At 39.6% G+C, this 20403-nt stretch overlaps 1 protein-coding gene across 6 annotated transcripts in view; it reads left to right on the forward strand.

The window, feature by feature from the left end:
* Wdr47 (WD repeat domain 47) overlaps positions 1–20403 on the forward strand; it is an 82726-nt gene that overhangs the window by 32864 nt on the left and 29459 nt on the right. For 4 of the 6 annotated variants that reach the window (XM_008850413.2, XM_029554672.1, XM_008850411.3 and 1 more), the window contains 3 exons: positions 8447–8570; positions 13245–13423; positions 15424–15684. In XM_008850413.2, the coding sequence (XP_008848635.1) occupies positions 8447–8570; positions 13245–13423; positions 15424–15684 (564 nt within the window). The remainder of the gene's footprint in view (positions 1–8446; positions 8571–13244; positions 13424–15423; positions 15685–20403) is intronic. The other 2 variants (XM_008850414.2, XM_008850412.3) reach the window with 1 other exon arrangement.

Below are 20403 nucleotides of genomic sequence, written 5' to 3' on the forward strand. Positions count from 1 at the left end.
TTCTTAAAATTTATTTTTATTTATTTATTTACTTTTTTTTTGTCTTTTTGAAACAGTGTCTCCCTGTAGCCCCAGCTGGCCTGGAACTCACTATGTAGACCAAGCTGGCCTTGAACTCACAGAGATCTGCCTGCTTCTGCCTCCCAAGTGTCGGGACTACAGGCATGTGCCACCATGCCTGGCTCTTATTTATTTTTATTTTATGTGTATGAGTGTTATGCCTGCATGTGTGTTAGTGTACTCATGTGGTACAGTGCCCATGGAGGACAGAAGAGGTGGGAGGATCCCCTGGAACTGGAATTATGGATGGTCGTTAGTCACCATGTGGGTGCTGGGATTCGAACCTGAGTTTTCTGCAAGAACAGCCAGTGCTCTTAATCTCTGAGCTATTTCTCTAGCTTTTACCACATTTTTTTTAAATTCATTTGTTAGTATACATCTAGGCTTGTTCTCTTTTCTCACTATTATGAATAGTTCAGCTATTTAGAAACAAGGATATTCAAGTATCTCTGTGGTATGACTTGTACTCCTTCGGCTATATACTCAAGAGTGGTATAGCTGGATCATACAGTAGTGTTTTTTTGTTTTTTGTTTTTTTTAATTTGAGACAGGGTCTCCCTGTAGCTCCAGCTGGCCTTGAACTCACAGAGCTCCACCTGCCTCTGCCTCCCAAGTTCTGGGATTAAAGGCATGCACCAACACTGTATAGTAGTTTTTGTAGGTTAGGTCTATTTTCAGTTTTTTGAGAAACTTCCATTCTGATTTCCATAGTGACTGCACATTCCCAGTAGAGGTAGGCGGATCTTTGTGAGATCAAGGCCAGCCTGGTCTACATAGTGAGTTCCAGATGAGCTGGGGCTTACACGGCCCCTATCAAAAAATAAATGACACAAAAACATAAAAGTATAACTTGGCCTAGGAATGTAGCTCAGTTGGTAGTTTGTCTTAGTTTCTCCGGTTGAACTTATATTCCTAAGCATGCATGAAACCCTGAATTTTTTTTTTTTTTTTTTTTTAGTCTTTTTGAGACAGGGTCTCCCTGTAGCCCCAGTTGTCCTGGAACTCACTATGTAGACCAGACTGGTCTTGAACTCAACAGAGACCTGCCTGCCTCTGCCTCCAGAGTGCTGGGATTAAAGGTGTGCACTACCATGCCCCATGAAACCCTGATTTTTATTCTCATTATCACATAAAACCAAGAATGGTGGTACAATCCTATAATCCTGAGGTAGACTCAGGAGGATCAGAGCTTCAGTCATTATTGGCTACATAGCAAGTCTGAAGCCAGACTTGGGTATATGAGATTCTGCCTCAAAAAAAAAAAAAAAAGTTTCTTTTGGTGTTGGTTTGGTCTTCTAAGTGTAAGATCAATCCATCTGCAAATAAGGACAATTTAACCCCGCTTCCTATTTGTATCCCTTTTATTTCTTTCTCTATTGCTCTAGCTAAGACTTTGAGCACTGTATTAAGTAAGAGTAGAGAATTGTTTCAGATATTTAGAGGAAATACTGTTTTTTTCCATTTAGTAGAATGTTGGATAGACGTTTATCATGTAAGGCCTTCATTATGTTGAGGTGTATTCCTGGTTTCTTTAGGGCTTTTATCATGAGAGGATGTTGAACTTTGTCAAAGGCCTTTTCTGCATTGATGGAGATGATCATGTGATTTTTGTCCTTTAATATGTTTATGTGCTATAGTTGTGTATGTTGAACCAGACTTGCTTTCTTTGGAATGAAATCCAACTTGGTTATGGTGTTTGACTTTCTTAACATGTTATTGAATTTGATTGCAAGAATTTTATTGAGAATTTTTGAGTCTATGTTCATCAGGGAAATCGATGTATAATTGTCTTTTTTGTTGTGTTCTTACCTGGTTTTGGTATCAGGGTAATGCGATGAGTTTGGTAGTGTTCCCCACCCTACCCCACTTTTTTGAGGCAGGCTTTCACTGTACAGCCCTAGCTAGCCTAGAACTCACTATGTTGACCAGGCTGGCCTCTGAAATTCTGTTCCTCCTTCTTCCTGCTGGGATTACAGTACCACACTCCCATTTACGGGGTGCAGAGCATCACATCCAGGCTTTATGTGTGCTAGGTAAGCACTCTACCATCTGAGCTACAGTCTCAGCCTTGGAGGTATTCTTCCACACTTTTCAAAGAGGAAAGTATCTTAGTTCCCCAAGTCGAACTCACAGAGATATCCTTGCTTCTACTTACCACATGCTGGAATTAAAGGCATGTGCCACCATGCCCGGCCAGCTTCCGTTTCTTTTATGGAATAGTTTGAGGAGCATTGGTGTTAGTTTTTCTATAAACGTTTGGTGGAATTCAACAACAGTGATTGTCCAGTCTGAGTTTTATCTACTTAAATTGCTTATATCTTCTTAATTTGATTTTGGTCGTTCTCAAGCATCTAAGAATTCATTCCTTTTAGCTTTTCCAGTTTTTTATATTTTCAAAATATTCCCTAATGATTCTCTGAATTTCACTAGAATCTGTACTAATTGCCCCTTTTTGATCTCTACTTTTCTCTCTTTCAGTTAATTTGGCTAGGAGTTTGTCAATCTAGTTTATTTTTTTCAAAGAAACAACTCTTTGATTCTATGAATTATTTTTTAGTTTTAATTTTATGTGTGTGTGCACATGCACGCACATGAGCGTATACAAGCATACCACACAGCAGGCTTGTTTGGGTCAGAGGACAACTTTCAGGAGTCTGTTCTCTCCTTCCATCTTGGGTTCTGAGGACTGAACTTAGGTCATCAGGCTTATGCAACAAGCACTTAGACCTGCTGAGCTGTCTTACTGGCCCAAATCTGTAAATTAGGCTGGAATCTGTGAATTATTCTGTTAGTTGCATTATTCTCTTAGTGCATTGATTTCTGCACTGATTTTTTTTTTTTTTTGGTCTTTTGAGACAGGATCTCCCTGTAGCCTCATCTGGCCTGGAGTTCACTATGTAGACCAGGCTGGCCTCACAGAGACCTATCTGCCTCTGTCTCCCAATTGCTGGGATTAAAGACATGTGCCACCGACACCGGATTCTGTCCTGATCTTTATTATTTCTTGCTGTTTACTGCATCTGAAATTGGTTTTTCTTGTTTTTGTAAGAGATGCATCATTAGGTTATTATTTTTGACATCTTTCTATTGCTTTTTTTTGTTTGTTTTGAGACAGGGTCTCCCTGTAGCCCCATCTGTCCTGAAACTCACTATGTAGACCAGGCTGGCCTTGAACTCACAGACATCCGCCTGCCTCTGCCTCCCGAGTGCTGGGATTAAAGGCCTGCATCACCATGCCCAGCTTCTATTGCTTTTTAAAAAATTTTTGTTTTTGTTTACTTTTGAGATAAGATCTGAAACTCACTATGTATACCGGATTGACCTTGAACTCACAGAGATCCACCTGCCTCTGCCTCCCAAGTGCTGAGATTAAAGGCATGGGTAACCCAAACTTTCTTTTTTCTTTTTTTTGGTCTTTTTTTTTTTTTTGTCTTTTTGAGACAGGGTATCCCTGTAGCCCCAGCTGTCCTGGAACTCACTATGTGGACCAGGCTGGCCTTGAACTCACAGAGATCGGCCTGCCTCTGCTTCCTGAATGCTGGGATTAAAGATGTGCGCCACCACACCCAGCACTTTCTGTTGTTTTTTAACATAAGCACTCATAGCTGTAAACTTTCCTCTTAGAACTGTTGTGTCCCAAAGTAGGTTGTATTTTCATTTTCATTTGATTCTAGAAACCTTTTGGTTTCCCCACTGATGTCTTCAATAACTCACCAATAATTCAAAGGTGTACTGTTTAAGCCTGGCACAGTGGCACACATCTGTGATCCTAGTATTTAGCAAGTGGAGGCTTGGAAGATCAGGAGTTCAAGGCCAACAACCTCAGCTAAATAGTGAGATTGAGGCCTGCCCTGGACTACATGACACTCTGTCCCATTAAACTTTTTTAAAAAGGCATATTGTAGCTGGGAGTGGTGGCGCACACCTTTAATCCCAGCACTCGGGAGTCAGAGACAGGTGGATCTCTGTGAGTTCAAGCCAGCCAGCCTGGTTTCCATAGAGAATCCAAGAGAGCTGGGGCTACAGGGAGACCCTTTCTCAAAAAGACCAAAAAAAAAGTCATATTGTATTGTTCAGTCTTCACGTATTTGTGTAATTTATATATATATATATATATATATACATATATATATTGCTTTTGATTTCTAGTTCTGTTACACTATGATCTGATAATAAGAATTATTTCAACTTTTTTCCTTTTGGTCTTTTTGAGGCAGGGTATCCCTGTAGCCCCAGCTGGCCTCAAACTCACTGAGATCCACCAGCTTCTGCCTCCCAAGTGCTGGGATTAAAGGTGTGTACCACCATACCCGGCAAGAAACTATTTCAACTTTTTAAAAATTCTGATTCTTGGGGCTGGAGAGATGACTCAGCAGGTTAAGAGCACTGACTGCTCTTGCAGAGGACCTGGGTTCGATACCCAGCACCCACATGGCAGCCATGAACTGTCCTTAACTCCAGTTCCAGGGGAATCTGATGCCCTCTTCTGTCCTCCACAGCATTGCATGACGTGGGTGCACTCACATTCATGCAGGCAATACACTCATACATATAAAATAGTAAATAAAATATTTTTTAAAAAGTTTAATTAAAAAAATTCTGATTCTTTAGTATTTGCTAAGACTTGATTTGTGACCTAGAGTGTGGTCTACTTTAGAGACCCCATCATGGGCTGCTGAGAAGAATGTGTGTTCTGTATCTTTTTGATGGAATAATCTGTATATATCTGCTAAGTACATTTGGTGTTAAATATGTCTTTATTGATTTTTAGTTTTTTAAAAGCATTATTTTTATTTTATATGTATGAGTGTATTGCCTGTATGTGTGTAAGTGCACCCATATCATAGAGTGCCTGCGAAGGTCAGAAGAAGGCTTTAGATTCCCTGGAACTAGAGTTATGAATGGGTGCTAGCCACCATGTGGGTGCTGGGTGCTGGGAATGGAACCTGGGTCCTCTGAAAGAGCAGTCAGTGCTCTTAACCTCTGAGCCATCTCTACAGCCCCTTGACTTTTAGTTTTGATGACCTATTTAAACATGAGAGTAGGGTATTGAGATGATCCACTATTATTTTATCTGGACTTAGTTGACTTTTTTATGTCCATTAGCCCCTGTGTTTAATGTATTATGTATTTAAAATTGTCAAATCTTGATAATTGTTCCTTTTATTAATATGTAGTGTCCTTTATCTCTTCTGACTAATTTTGGTTTTGAAATCTACTTTATTATATATTAGAATGACTATGCCAGCTTGGTTTTGGCTTCCATTTGCCACCTTGTCCTTGTTTTTAAAAACGTTAGGGGTGATTTAAAAATACTAGGAAGCTCAATTAGATCTGTTGTCTAAAATAAAACATACAAGAGACTCCTATTTATGGTAACAATTATCTGTAAGATACCTGCTTTAAAAATACCTGATTGTGAGCAAGGTGTTGTGGCACACACCTTTAATCCCAGCACTTGGGAGGCAGAGGCAGGTAGAGCTCTGTGAGTTTGAGGCCAGCCTGGTCTACATAGTGAGTTCCAGGCCAGCTTTGGCTACAGGAAGACCCTGTCTCAAAAACACCATAAAAAAACTGGGCATGGTGGTTTCAGGCCTTTAATCCCAGCACTCAGGAAGCAGAGGCAGGCAGATTTCTGTGAGTTCAAAGACAACCTGGTCTACATAGCTAGTTCCAGGCCAGCTAGGGCTACAGGAAGACCTTGTCTCAAAAAGACCAAAAAAAAAAAAAAAAAAAAAAAGAAAAAGAAAAGAAAAGATTGTTTACTGGTTGCTACATACCCCTGGGATGTAGTGGTTAAGTTCCCATGAAGCACAAGGACCTATTACAGAAAAGCAAGGTTTTTAGGGATTATATGATATTTTGTTAAGTATGTCTTTTCATTTGAACAGAAACAAATTCAAAATGGAGAAAAATCATTTAAAATATTTAAAATTTGGCTGTTTGATATGGTGGTCTTAGAAATAAAATTTCTTGCTGGGCGTCTTTAGTCTCAGCACTTGAGAGGCAGAGGTAAGAGGATCTCTGTGAGTTGAGGCCAGCCTGGTCTCCCTAATGAATCCAGGCCAGCTGTAGCTACAGGGAGACCCTGTCTCAAAAAGACCCTCCCCCCGCAAAAAAAAGAAGTTTCTTTTGGCTTGGGAGTGGCACTAGATTTGGAGTTTGAAGATCTGGGTTCAAGCTTGACTTCTATTTTCTAGCTATGTGATTTTAGGAAAATCTTTTGGTTTTAGTTTGTTTTTTCCCTATGAAATTGGGAGTTATTACCTATTCTACAAGTTATTCTGCAAGTAAAACGAGATAACGCATTTGGAAATGCTATATGAATTGCAGAATTAAATGAAATATTTTATGAATATTTTATTCTACCTCTATATAGCAAATAACTGTTATAAATTCCATTTTATGTTACATGTATAAGGGAGCTTATTATAGTCATTAGTAATTTATAGAACAGTTTGGTAATGAAAATTCTTTCCAGATTTTTCTAACGCACACGTGCACACGTGCGTGTGCAAACACACACACGCAATTGAAAAACAAGCTAAAGGGCACCTTTGTGAAGATGACTCTTTTATTAGTTACATCTAACTCTGCCATGTATTCCTACACCTGTATTTTGGTATGTCTTGTATACTTCTACCTGGAGAGGTCAGTACTTCATAAAAAAATTTTTTTTCAAGACAGGATCTCCCTGTAGCCCCATCTGACCTAGTACTTGCTGTATAGACCACCTAGATTTATCCAACTGCCTCTGCCTCCTGAGTGCTGGGATTAAAGGCATATACCACCATGCCCAGCCATAATCAAATTCCTTAAAGTGAAAGATCATTTAACTTTTATAGTTGTTTCCATGGTGCAGTAGGTAAATATGTGTAATTATCTGATATCCATCATCTGCAGATGATGTTAATGCTTTTTAACAGAGTAGTTATGAAACTGTTAGTATTTTGGAAGAATGTTAGGAACAACTTGATATAAGATCTCAAGATTATGAAATTAAAAAGGTCATAAATAGCTGGGTGTGGTGGTGCATACCTTTAATTTCAGCACTTGGGAGGTAGAGGCAGGTAAATCTCATGAGATCAAGGCCAACCTGGTCTGCATAGTGAATTCTAGGCCAGCTGGGACTATAGGGAGACCAAGAACAAAAAAAAAAAGGTCATATACTAAAAATTCAGAAAGATAGGAGTTTTACTTTTGTATTAAGTGTATATAGACAAAAGAGTCCCTTAAAAAATTTTTAAATTCTTTAAAAAAAAAAATATTTTGCCGGGTGTGGTGGCACATGCCTTTAGTCCCAGCACTTCGGAGGCAGAGGCAGGCAGATTTTTGTGAGTTCGAGGCCAGCCTGGTCTACATAGTGAGTTCCAGGACAGCTGGGGCTACAAGGAGACCCTGTCTCAAAAAGGCAAAAAAAATATGTTTTACTTCATGTGTATGAATGTTTTGCCTGCATGTATATAAGAGCACCATATGCGTGCAATGCCCTGCAGAGGCAAGAAGAAGATGTCAGATCCCCTGGACCTGGAGTTATGAATGGTTGTTAGGTGGTACTGGGAATCAAATCTGGGTTCTCTGGAAGAATAGCAAGTATTCTTAACTACTGAGTCATCTCTCCAGCCCCCCCCCCCCAGTTAAAAATTCTTAAATTCTATAGAGATATATGAGAGGGAAAAATAAATATTTGAATAACAAAATTATTTATATTTCATAAAGAAAATATAAGTATTAGATTATCCACTCTACCTACTTTATGATGCACTTGGGCCAGAATGTAAGTGCATTTCTTAAAATCACATTCTACTGATTTTAGAGATTCTGCTTCCTTTGTATGATAACCCAGGGCTCCCCAGTACATGTTCATTCTATTTGGGCATGGCAATATATATCTGTAATTCCAGTTATGTGGATGGCAGAAGCAGGAGAATCTCCTGAGCCTAAGAGTTGGAGACCAGACTGAGTGACATAGCAAGACCCTATCTCAAACAAATAACTCTTCTAAAAGTTGCATTCTGTTTTTAAAAATGTGTTCTGGGGATTGGAGAGATGATTAAGTGGTTAAGAGCACTGGCTGCTCTTCTTGAGGACCACAGTTTGGTTCCCAGCACTACTATGGCAGCTAACTGTAACTACAGTTTCAGGGGGATCTGACGTCCTCTTCTGGCTTCTTTCATGTATTACACACATGTGGTGCACTTACATACATGCAGACAAAACACTCATACACATAAAATAAAAATAAATAAAACCTTTTCTATGATTAAGAAATCTATTCTTTAGAGTTGATATTTACTAAAGCCTAAACATTTTTTTATATAATTAAAATTCCTCTAAAATGTATTTTATTTCATTCCCATCGCTGTGTTTTCCACCTTTTTGGAAGAAGTGATACACCTGTTGAGGCACAGCGGCCTATCAGTGAAACCTCGGGCCAGAGTTCAGTTTCAGAAAAAGAGCCTGCAAATGGAACACAGAACACAGCACCAGCTAAGCAAGAAAAGAATGAGGTGATTACTCTGTGTAATGTGCTCTAGATTTATTCTCTGTGTAAGGAATAATAGTTATTTGTCTGTACAAAATGTAAAAATAATTTTATAGCGTTTGGAAGTACGACAAAGATTCTAGACTTCATTATTGCCTATTTTCTTCCTTCAAAGAATTTGTTATATTTAGTTATTGTGTATTTTGTAATTTTGTAATTTTTATTTCTTTGTGGTAATTTTTATTTCTTTGTGGTAATTGGATGTTTACTTTTTATTATTTTAAAATAATTTTTACTGAATTTTTATGAATTTCATACAACATTTGATATAGGTGTCCTATTCAGGGATAAGTACTCTCGAGTCTTTTATTCTCTACACTTTGGCCAGTTGTGGCTTTCTGGGTTAATCACCATCTGTTGCATGAGGAATCTTTGCTAGTGAGAGGTGAGACATACATTAGTATTTTGTCTTCCCCCTGTTCTGCTGTGTTCCCTGAGCCTTACATATAGAGGTTGCATTGTAAATGTGTCACTTAGGGCTGGGCACCTCACGAACACTTACCCTCAGCATTTGACCAGTTGTGGAACTGTGTAATAGTCTCTATCTGTTGTAAAAAGATAGAATGGTGAGATTGAATGGTGAGAGGTACACTTGTCTGTAAATATAAAGATATATATTTAAAATATAGTAAGAAATTACATTGCTCTAGGGATGTGACAAAAGTAGGTTTTTCTCTAGGATCTATGACCTCTACAGCCAAATGTATTTGGCTATTTTTTTTTTTTTGGTCTTTTTTTGAGACAGGGTCTCCCTGTAGCCCCAGCTGTCCTGGAACTCACTATGTAGACCAGGCTGGCCTTGAACTCACAGAGATCCACCTGCCTCTGCCTCCCGAGTGCTGGGATTAAAGGCATGTACCACCACATCTGGCTGTATTTGGCTATGTTTACAGTACCACACATGAGTTCCCTCCCATTTGGTGGGCCTTAAGTCCAATTAGGCAGCTGTTGACTACCCCCAAGACAAAAGTGCCCCTACTGCACCTGTAGAGATCATTTGCTAGGCTGGTCATTGTTGTTGTTCGTAGCTGTAAACTGGATGGAATCACTGTTTCGTTTTTTCCCTTGGCAGCCTGCATAGTATCTTTTGATACTGTGGGAGTTAGTCTTCAGGAGAAGGCTTCCAGATAAGTTCCAGCTCTATTGCTCTAAGTCCTGTATCCAAAGTCCTGTCTTCAGCAATAGGGTCTTACTTTCAAGTTCTGGAAGGCAATCAAAGGCTGTAGCAATAGCCTGAGTTATTTTGGGAGTCTCTTAGACTGCCCTGACCAACAACTTGAAGGAAGGTTTCTCCTGCCTGTCACTGTGATTTTGGTTATCTATCCTTCAGCTATACACATGTACTCATATATATATATATATTTTGTATGTGTATTTTTCAGTAGGCTTTTGAACCAATACATTTCCCCCTGATTTTTTTTTTTTTACGTGTATGTGTGTATTGCCTGCATGTAAGTAAGTGTACCCATGTCATGCAGTGCCCACAGAGGACAGAAGAGACTGTCGGATCCCCTGAGACTGGTGTTACAGACAGTTATTAGCTGCCATGTGGGTGCTGGGATTTGAACATGGGTCTTCTGCAAGAACAGCCAGTGTTCTAAACTGCTGAAGCATCTCCCCCTCATTTTTTTTTGTCTTTTTGAAGCAGGTCTCCCTGTAAGCCCAGCTGTCCTGGAACTCACTATGTAGACCAGGCTGATCTTGAACTTACAGAGATCCCCCTGCCTCTGCCTCCCAAGTGCTGGGACTACAGGCGTGCACCACCACGCCTGGCGTTTCCCCCTGATTTTTATACCACCTAAGCATTATTTATCTCTCTTCTCTCTCCCCCTATATAGCCCTCCCAAATTCCTTCCCAGTTAAAAGTATTCCCCCATTTTCCCTATATCTCTGTTGATAACATCTGCCTCCTGCTCTCCCCCTCTCTTGAGCTCCCCCTTCCCTTTACTCCCATGGTTCCTTACCATTTTCCTGGCTTCTGTAGTTGTATCAGGATATAGTTACATCTAAGAATTTGGAGCTAAGATCCACAAATGGAGGGGCTGGAGAGATGGTTCAGCAGTTAAGAGCACTGCCTGCTCTTGCAGAAGCCCTGAGTTCAGTTCCCAGCACCAACAATGGTCCATAACTCCAATTCCGGGGGATCCAACACCCTCTTCTGACCTCCGCAGGCATTGCACAACATGAATGCACTTACATGCACGCAGGCAGTAAAATACTCATACCCATAAAATAAAATAATAAATAAAATATTTTTTAAAAATCCACAAATGAGAGAGAACATACATCACTTGTTTTTCTGACCTAGAACTCATTATATACTCCAGGCTGGTGTTGATCTCACAGAGATCTGCCTGCCTCTGCCTCCAGAGTGCTAGGATTAAAGGCATGCGCCACCGTGCCCAGCTATTAATTTTTAGTATTTTTCATTTGTGTGTGTGTATGTGCATGCGTGTAATATGTATGTGAGAGCATATGTGCCATAGCAAATGTGTGGAGGTCAGAGGACAACTTTGTGGAGTCAGTTCTTTCCTTCCACCTTTATTTGGGCCCTAGGATCAAACTCAGATTGTTAGGCTTGCCCAGCAAATACGTTTACCTGCTGAGCCATGTCAGGTGATTTTCTTTTTTTTTTTTTAAACAGTTTTGTTATGTAATTAGTCTGGTAACAAACACATGATCCTCCTGTCTCCTAAGTGCTAAGATTACAGGTGTGTGTCACCAACACTTAAGTTTGTTAAATGGTTTTAATAAATTGAGTAACTTTTGTTTTCAGTGAAATATTAGTGAAATTCTAAAAATTACTATTAAAAGTACATATAGGGACTTGGAGAGATGGCTCAGTAGTTAAGAGTGCTTGCTGTTCTTGCAGAGGATGACAGTTTGAGCTTTGAATAGCTGTGCAAAATTCTTAGTTAAGTGTTGGTTAATTTCAAAGATTGATTCATTCTAGTTACCCCAGTAGCATGATCTATGCAATTGAATAGACTTTAGCTTGGTTGTGGGATCTTTCTGCCAATATTGAAATTCACTAAATATCGTAGTTCTATGAGTTTGGGTGTTGTACAGTTCTTTTTTCAAAATTTTATGTGTATTGTCTGCATGTATATAAGTGCACCTGTGTCATGCAGTGTCTGTGGAGGTCCGAAGAGGTCAGAGAATCCCCAGGAACTGGAGTTACAGATGGTTGTCAGCCGCCATGTGGGTACTGGTAACCAAATTGTGGTCCTCTGCAAGAACCACCAGTGCTCTTAACCTCCGAGCCCTCTCTAAAGCCCCAGTTCTTTTTTTTTTTCCCCTGGTCTTTTTGAGACAGGGTCTCCCTGTCTCAATCCCCTGTGCTGAGATTAAAGGCGTGCACCACCACGCCCAGCCTAGTTCTCTTTTTTTTTAAGGTTAAAAACTTACATTATATCTGATTTATTTTTTATGCATGTGCATGTGTATGTGTATGAGTGTGCACCACTCAGTGTGTGTGTGGAGGTCAGAAGACAGTTTGTAAGAGCCAGTTCTCTCCTTATACCGCATGGGACCCAGGAATCAAATTCAGGTCATCAGGCTTGGTGTCTTTACCTATTGAGCCATCTCACTAGCCCCTATACAATTCTTTTGAGACAGGTCTTCCTGTAGCCCCAGCTGGCCTGGAACTCACTATAGAGACCAGGTTGGCCTTAAACTCACAGAAATTTACCTACCTCTGCCTCCCAAGTGCTGGAATTAAAGGTGTGGGCCACCATGCCTGGTTTATACAATTCTTTTAGAAGGATTAATGGGGAATGTTGAGATTGCTATATTTAACCAGTTCTTACTTATGAAAGAACATTTATAACCCATTTCTTATTAAAATATATGTTTCTTTCTGTAGAAACTTGTTAGACCATTTACAAGCTTAAATTCATCATGTTTGATAAGGTTATTTTTTATTTTTTATTTTTTTATTTTTTGAGACAGGGTCTCCCTGTAGCCCCAGCTGACCTGGAACTCACTATGTAGACCAGGCCAGCCTTGAACTCAGAGATCCTCCCACCTCTGCCTTCCGAGTGCTGGAACTAAAGGCATGTGCCACCATGCCCGGCAAGGTTAATATTTTTATTCAGTAGTAATTTAGTCTTTGAAAATGTATTTTTGTTTAGGTAGGGCCAAATCTATCTTTGTCTACATGCATATTCTCTGTATCCATTTATAGCCATCAGTTTGCATTTTTAGTTTAGTTTGAGTTAGTCAGGGACCCACAGTAACCAGCCATTTTAGTCTATTACTGTGGAATAAAGCAAAGTAAATGATAATATGTGAATATCTTTTATTATTTATTTGTTTAAAAATAAATGTGTTATGTATTTTGCCTGTATGTATGTAAGTGCGCCTGTGTTGTGCAGTGTCTACAGAGGCCAGAAGGGGGGATTAGATTCCCTGGAAACTGAACCAAGTCCTCTGCAAGAGCAGCCAGTGCTTTTAACTGCTGAGCCATCTCCAATCCCTCCTAATTTGTGAATATTAAGACATGAATGCTGTTATATTTTTCAAAGAACAATATTGTGTTTAAATTGTTCTAGCTGTATGTAATTTCAGTCATTTATAAATTATATAAAAGCAGTCAATAATGGTCTGTTCAAATTATTGTTTTTCTAATATTTTTAAGCTTCGAGATTCCACTGAACAATTTCAAGAATATTATAGGCAAAGATTACGCTATCAGCAGCATTTAGAACAGAAGGAGCAACAGCGACAGATATACCAGCAGATGCTGCTTGAAGGAGGTGTGAACCAAGAGGATGGTCCTGATCAGCAACAGAATCTTACTGAACAATTCCTTAATAGGTTGGTCTTCTAGTCACTTTTTAAAATAAAAGAAGTTTTGTTGTTTTTGTATTTTGAGACAGGGTCTCCCTGTAGTCCTGGGCCTGGAGGTCCCTGTGTAGACCAGGCCTTGATCTCACAGAGATCTGCCTGCCTCTGCCCCCACTGAGTGCTGGGATTAAAGGTGAAAGCATACAGTAATTGCTGGGGCTGGAGAGATGGCTCAGTGGTTAAGAGTACTTACTGCTCTTAAAGAGGACCTGGGTTCAGTTCCCAGCACCCACATGGTGACTCATAACCCTCCATAACTCCAGTTCCAGGGGATCTGACACCTTCTTTTGGTTTCCTTGGCCACATACACACATGCAGGCAAACACTCATACACATAAAGTAAAATTAAATGAAAAGAAATAAATCTTTTAAAAAGAGCATTCAGACCCGGTGTGGTGGTGTACACCTTTAATCCTAGCCCTTGAGAGGCAGAAGCAGGCGGATCTCTGTGAGTTCAAGGCCAGCCAGGTCTATAGAGCAAGTTCCAGGTCAGCTGGGACTGCAGGGAAACCCTGTCTCAAAAAGCCCCCCACCCCCAAAATAAATAAAAAATAAAAAGAACATTCAGTAACTGCTGCTTTCCATGTAGTTTGAAATTTTCAGCATTTTAAAAATGCTATATCTAATGTCTCAGAATTCTGGGCAGTTCAGCTAGTTTTGGCCTTTTTTTTTTTTTTTTTTTTTTTTGAGATAGGGTCTCTCTGTAGCCCCAGCTGGCCTGGAATTCACTATGTAGACCAGACTGGCCTGAAACTCACAGCTTGCGCCACCACGCCTGGCCCTGGAAAACACATTTTAAAACCTCTAAACACACAAAGATGTACGTACCCAGTGTTTAATAAAGGGAAATTAGAAAACACAGTGAAGCACAATACTTCATACTTCTTGTCTTAATTCTTTCTCATATTGAATCTAGGCTGAAGGTAGTGATCCTGGGTCAGTTCTAGATCTAAAAAAAATTGAGTTTCACTGTGTAGTGCAGGCTGGCCCCATTCTCCCTCCACAGCATTCCTAGTAGTAATATAGGTATATGCCACCAAGACTAGCTAGGCCAAGAGAGCCTTGTGACTTCCTCTTTGTGCTGAAATTTCATATCCCTGAGCCCAGAATAAGAAATCAGGTTATGCAGATAGAAAGATTATTTTGAGGGAAGAGTCCTGAGGTTGCATTGTTTTGTATTCATTTTATCTCTACATTGCCATAGCAGAGTCTGGCAAAGCCTAGCTGCAGGATGAGTGAGTGAATGCAGCTGTGAATAGCAGGGATGCCCTTATGGTCTGCCATAATCATCAGATTTTAGTTGACATGATGTTACTAAAGATAGATGAAATGAAAATAACATTTTGTTAGATTAAAATTTGGTAGTAGTGTTACTGTTATTGACAGTATTTGGAAATTAAGTTGTTTTTGTATCAAAGCATCACACATGCTAAGCTATACCCATTATCCTTGTCTCCTTTACAGTGTGGTCCTATGAGAAAATGTGGATAATCTTCTAGTATCTTGGTTATGTCTTAAGTTAATGATGATTTTTTTTTGAGACAGGGTTTCCCTATAGTCCCAGCTGACCTGAACTCACTATGTAGACCAGGCTGGGCTTGAACTCACAAGGATCCCCCTGCCTCTGCCTCCCAAGTGCTGGAACTAAAGGCATGCGCCACCATGCCTGGCTAATGATGATTTTTTTTTTCCTGTCTTTTTGAGACAGGGTCTCCCTGTAGCCCCATCTGCCTGGAACTCACTATGTAGACCAGGCTGGCCTTGAACTCACAGAGATCCGCCTGCCTCTGCCTCCCGAGTGCTAAGATTAAAGGCGTGCGCCACCACGCCCGGCCAATGATTATTTTTAAAATAAAACTTTTACTAGATTTATGTACATATATTTATCTTTTCAAACTTTTTAGCTTTGAATATATTAGGAATGTTTCAAGTTACATTTTTATTTTAATGCAGTTTATTTACTTTTATAGGTCTATTCAAAAGCTTGGAGAATTAAATATTGGAATGGATAGTCTTTGTAATGAAGTTCCAGTGCTCAACCAGCAGTGCAATGGGAGCAAAGGCAATGGATCACATGATTCTTCTGTGACTAGTTTTGCTACACCACCGCAAGACTCCAGCCAGAGATTAACACATGATACTTCAAATATTCACACAAGCACTCCTCGTAATCCTGGATCAACACATCACATACCTTTTCTTGAGGACTCTCCACCTTGTGGAAGTCAGGTGTAAGTGTTTGCCTTTGTAAAACCTGAAAATATTAACTTATTATTATATGAATGAATAGGAACAAAAGTTGAACTTCTCTTTGGAGCCTTACAAGTAAAAATTTAGAGCTTTACTAGCTCCCCAGTATTTTTTCTAATCTGCCTTCATTTATCTCTGTTCTAAATATCCTTTTTAAAAATATTTTTTATTTATTTTATGTATATGAATGTTTTACCTACATGTATGTATGCAAGTGCACCATGTGTATGCAGTGCCTGCAGAGGCCAGAAGAGGGAATTAGATCCCATGGAACTGGAGTTACATAAGGTTTTTAGCCTCCATGTGGGTGCTGGGAACCAAACCCTGGTCCTCTGCCAGAGCAGACAGTGCTCTTAACTGCCGAGCCATCTCTCCAGCCCCTTTATTCTAAATATCTTTCTAGTCTTCCTTTCCATCTGTTTGTTGTTCTTTCCTCACCAACACCAAGATACTTCAGTTTGTTTGTTATTGGGGTGGTCTTTTCTTAGTTTGGTTTTTGGTTTTAGGTTTTCTGTTTGTTTTTGAGACATTTTCTCCCTGTAGCCCCAGCTGGCCTAGAACTTGCTGTGTACATCAGACTGGCCTTGATCTCACAGAGATCTGCTTGCCTCTGCCTCCTAAGTTCTGGAATTAAAGGCTTGTACCACTATGCCCTGCCTGACAGTTCAATATTGTTTTATAAACTATCTTATTCAGAAAGCCTATAATTTTAGGCTTTATCCTCTTGATTTTCTTTTTCCTTACCTTTGACATTTTCAACAAATAATTTCACGGACTTTCAGAGCACAAGAAGATGTTTTTATAACATGTTAGAGTGATTGTAGGAAGACAATTTTGACAACTCTGCCAAAAAATTTAGCGGCTAAAGAGTTTGCATATTTAGGTTTTCACTAATAACATTTTATATTGCTATTGTTAGTAAATGTGTTAATTTATGCAATGAGACTTATTAAGGGTCATTTTCTTCCATTAACATAAAACACTTCTCAGGTTGTGATTCATTTAAAAATGCATTATTTGTTTTTGGCACTTGGGTGCTTGTAGGAATTAGCCTTGTAATAAATATTGTATACTACTCTTGTAACTGGGATATTGGAACTCGGGCTGCCTGTTACACAAATGTCAATGAGAGATAGAAACTGAATCTTTGAGTTACTGAATTTGAATTCAGGAGTCTCAGATCTGGGAAGACAGAAAGTTAATGCCTTAAAAAACTGTATCCAGCTGGGTGTGGTGGTGCATGCCTTTAATCCTAGCACTTGAGAGGCAGAGGCAGGTTATCTCTGTGACTTCTAGGCCAGCCTGATCTACATAGTGAGTTCCAGGCTAGCTGGGGCTACATGGAGACCCTGTCTCAAAATGACAAAACAAACAAACAAAAAACTGTATCTGATCCCAAGCTGGCCATTTTATAGAGACAGAAAGGAACATAGTTATCAGTACTGAAACTTGTCCCTCTGGTCAGGTGATTGCCACATTCCTGTGATATTCAATACCTCCCTCAGTATCACCTTTTTGGACATCAGGACCCTGGCAGTTCTCCCACTGGCTCTGTTTGATGCCTGATGGTATTAACTCTTAATTTCCTTCCTGGTACCACTTGAGCTGTTTTGAAGAGTTAATTCAAAACAAATAAGCCATTATTAGTGTGTGAATGTAGATTCCTTTATAATAAGTAATACAGAATGCTGTAATCTGTAACCCATCCCCTTTCACTTTTACTTAGATCATGCATGAGTGTCTAATATTTACTTTGTTATAGTTCCCATTATACGTCCATTAATTATTCCTCAAACTAGAACTCAGATTTTAGATTTAAATTTTTATTACTGTAATATGCAGGCATGATTTTTAAAAGACAAATAGGGGTTTGTTGGTATACGCCTGTAAGCCCAGCCTTTAGGAGATGAAGGAAGGAGTGCTGGATTATATACTATATTCCATGCCTAACTGAAAAACATGTTTTTGTTCCTTTTTTTTTAGACAGAGTCTCCCAGTAGCCCCAGCTGGCCTGGAACTCGCTATGTAGACCAGGCTGGCCTCATCTCACAGAGCTCTCCTGCTTTTGCCTCCCAAGTGCTAGACTAAAGTTGTGTACCATCATGCCTAGCTCTATTATTATTTTTATTAGTAATTGTCTCCTATCATTCTGTTTTACCCACAACACATTGACTTTGTCTATCTATATATCTACAACACATATATGAACATATTAATTAAATGCATATATTGAATGCTCTCTCAAGATATAAAAGTATCTTATATATCTGTCTATTCATATATAAATATATATATTTACATAAGAAATCAGTACTCAGTATTAACATTATATTACCATGAATGTTATTTACAGTTGGGTCATATATATGATTAAAATTTCCTTTTATACAGCTTTACCTTATGCTGGTATATTAGTGTACATGTTCACTTCCTTAATTTTCTTAGTATTTGTCACTAAACTTTGGAAAATAACTTTAATAGAAATGCTAAGTATAAACTCATAAAACTGGGCTGGAGAGATAGCTCAGTGTCTGGGAGCACTGGCTGCTCTTGCAGAAGACTCAGGTTTGATTCCAGGCACCCACATCGCAGCTAACCATTCATAACTCCAGATCCAGGAGGTCTGATGCTCCCTTCAGACCTCCATGGGCACTGCACACACGACACAGGTACACTTAACACACATGCAGGCAATACACTCATACATATAAAATAAAAGTAGTAAATAAAATAAAATTTAAAAATCGTAAAACTTCTCTTGGGACCAGCAACATGTGTTGGTGGGTAAAGGTACTTGCAGCCAAGCCTGATGATCTGAGCTCAATCCCTGGAACCCACATGGTGGAAAGAGAGAATAAGCTCTGCCAAGTTGTCCTCTGACCTCCACACACACAGATAAAGAATATAAGGGGCAGCTGGAGAGGTGGCCTAGCAGTTAAGGCACTGACTACTCTTGCAGAGGACCTGGGTTTGGTTCCCAGCACCCACATGGCAGCTAACAGCCATCTGTAACTCCAGTTTCAGGGGATCTGACACCCTCTTCTGATTTCCACAGGCATTGCATGACATGGGTGCACTTACACACATTCAGGCAATACTCATACATATAAAATTAAAAACAATAAATGAAATATTAAAAAGAATGTTAGGGGCTGGAGAGTTGGCTCAGAGGTTAGGAGCACTAGCTGCTCTTGCAGAAGACCCATGTTTGAATCCCAGCACCCACATAGCAGCTAACAACCATCCGTAACTCCAGTTCCAGGGGATCCAATGCCCTCTTCTGACCTCCATGGGCATTACACATCACAGGTGCTCTTATGTACATTCAGGCATAACAGTCATATACATAAAAATAAGTAAATGAATGTAAACAAAATGTTAAAAGCCTTCTCTCATTATAGTAGAAAGTATCCAATAATTTCTGTCATTTTTCGCTCTGAGAGACATTTCTCCAGCAATACCCTGTATTAATTAATTAATTATTTTATTTTTTTCTTGAGACAAGTTCTCACTGTATAGCCCTGGCTGGCTTGAAACTCACAGTGTAGACCAGGCTGGCCTTGAATGCACAGAGATCTACCTGCTGCTTTTGTCTGCCTTCTGAGTGCTAAGACTAAAGATTAGTTCACCACCATGCCCAGCCTAGGCCTTTTTCCTTTTTTAAAATTTTTTAACAGGCAGGGCATGGTGGCACATGCCTTTAATCCCAGCACTCTGGGATTGTGAATCCAAGGCCAGCCTGATCTACATATCAAGTTCTAGGCCTAGAGAATCCCAAGACTTTCCTCATCTTCTTCCTGGGATTTTCTTTACTCCTTCCCTGTATTGGATCCCCTGTTATTAGGACTTCATGTCATTTCTTGAAAAGCAGTTTATCAGAGGTGAAGTTTCTGAAACCTTGGGATCTAAAAATGTGTTTACTGTATTTCCTATTTTGTTAGTATAGAAGTCTAGGATGGTAGTCATCAGTATTCAAAAGTTACTTCTACACGATCTTTGAGTCTCAGTGTTAAGAAGTCTGATGTCGCGGGTGGAGAGATGGCTCAGCGATTAAGGGCACTGGCTGCTCTTGAAAAGGTCTGGGTTTAGTTCCCAGTACCCGCATGGTGGCTAACAACTGTGCATAACAGTTCCAGGTGATCTGACATCCTTTTCTGACCTCCGAGGGCATTGTATGATATGGGTGTACTTTCATACATGTAGGTGCAATACACTCATACAATAAAAATAGTAAATAAAATATTTTAAAAGTCTGATGCTGTTTTGATTCTTAATCATTTTTAAAAATATTTATTTATTTATTTATTCATTTATTTATTTGTCTTTTTGAGACAGGGTCTCCCTGTAGCCCCAGCTGGCCTGGAACTCACTATGTAGACCAGGCTGGCCTTGAACTCATAGAGATCCACCTGCCTCTGCCTCCTGAGTGCTGGGATTAAAGGCGTGTGCCACCACACCCGGCTGTTATTTTTTTATTTTATTTTATGTGTATGAGTGTATTACCTGCATATAAGTGAGTGCACCAGTGTTGTGCAGTGCCACAGAGGTCAAAAGAGGACTTCGGATTCCCCTGGAATTGGAGTTAAGGATGGTTTGCAGCCGCCATGTGGGTGCTGGGAAACAAACCCAGGTCCTCTGCAAGAGCAGTCAGTGCTCTTAACTGCCGAGCCATCTCTCCAGCCCTGATTCTTGATCCTTTT

This window comes from Nannospalax galili, unplaced genomic scaffold (genome assembly GCF_000622305.1).
Source record: "Nannospalax galili isolate Female #2095 unplaced genomic scaffold, S.galili_v1.0 scaffold5, whole genome shotgun sequence".
NCBI lineage: Eukaryota > Metazoa > Chordata > Mammalia > Rodentia > Spalacidae > Nannospalax > Nannospalax galili.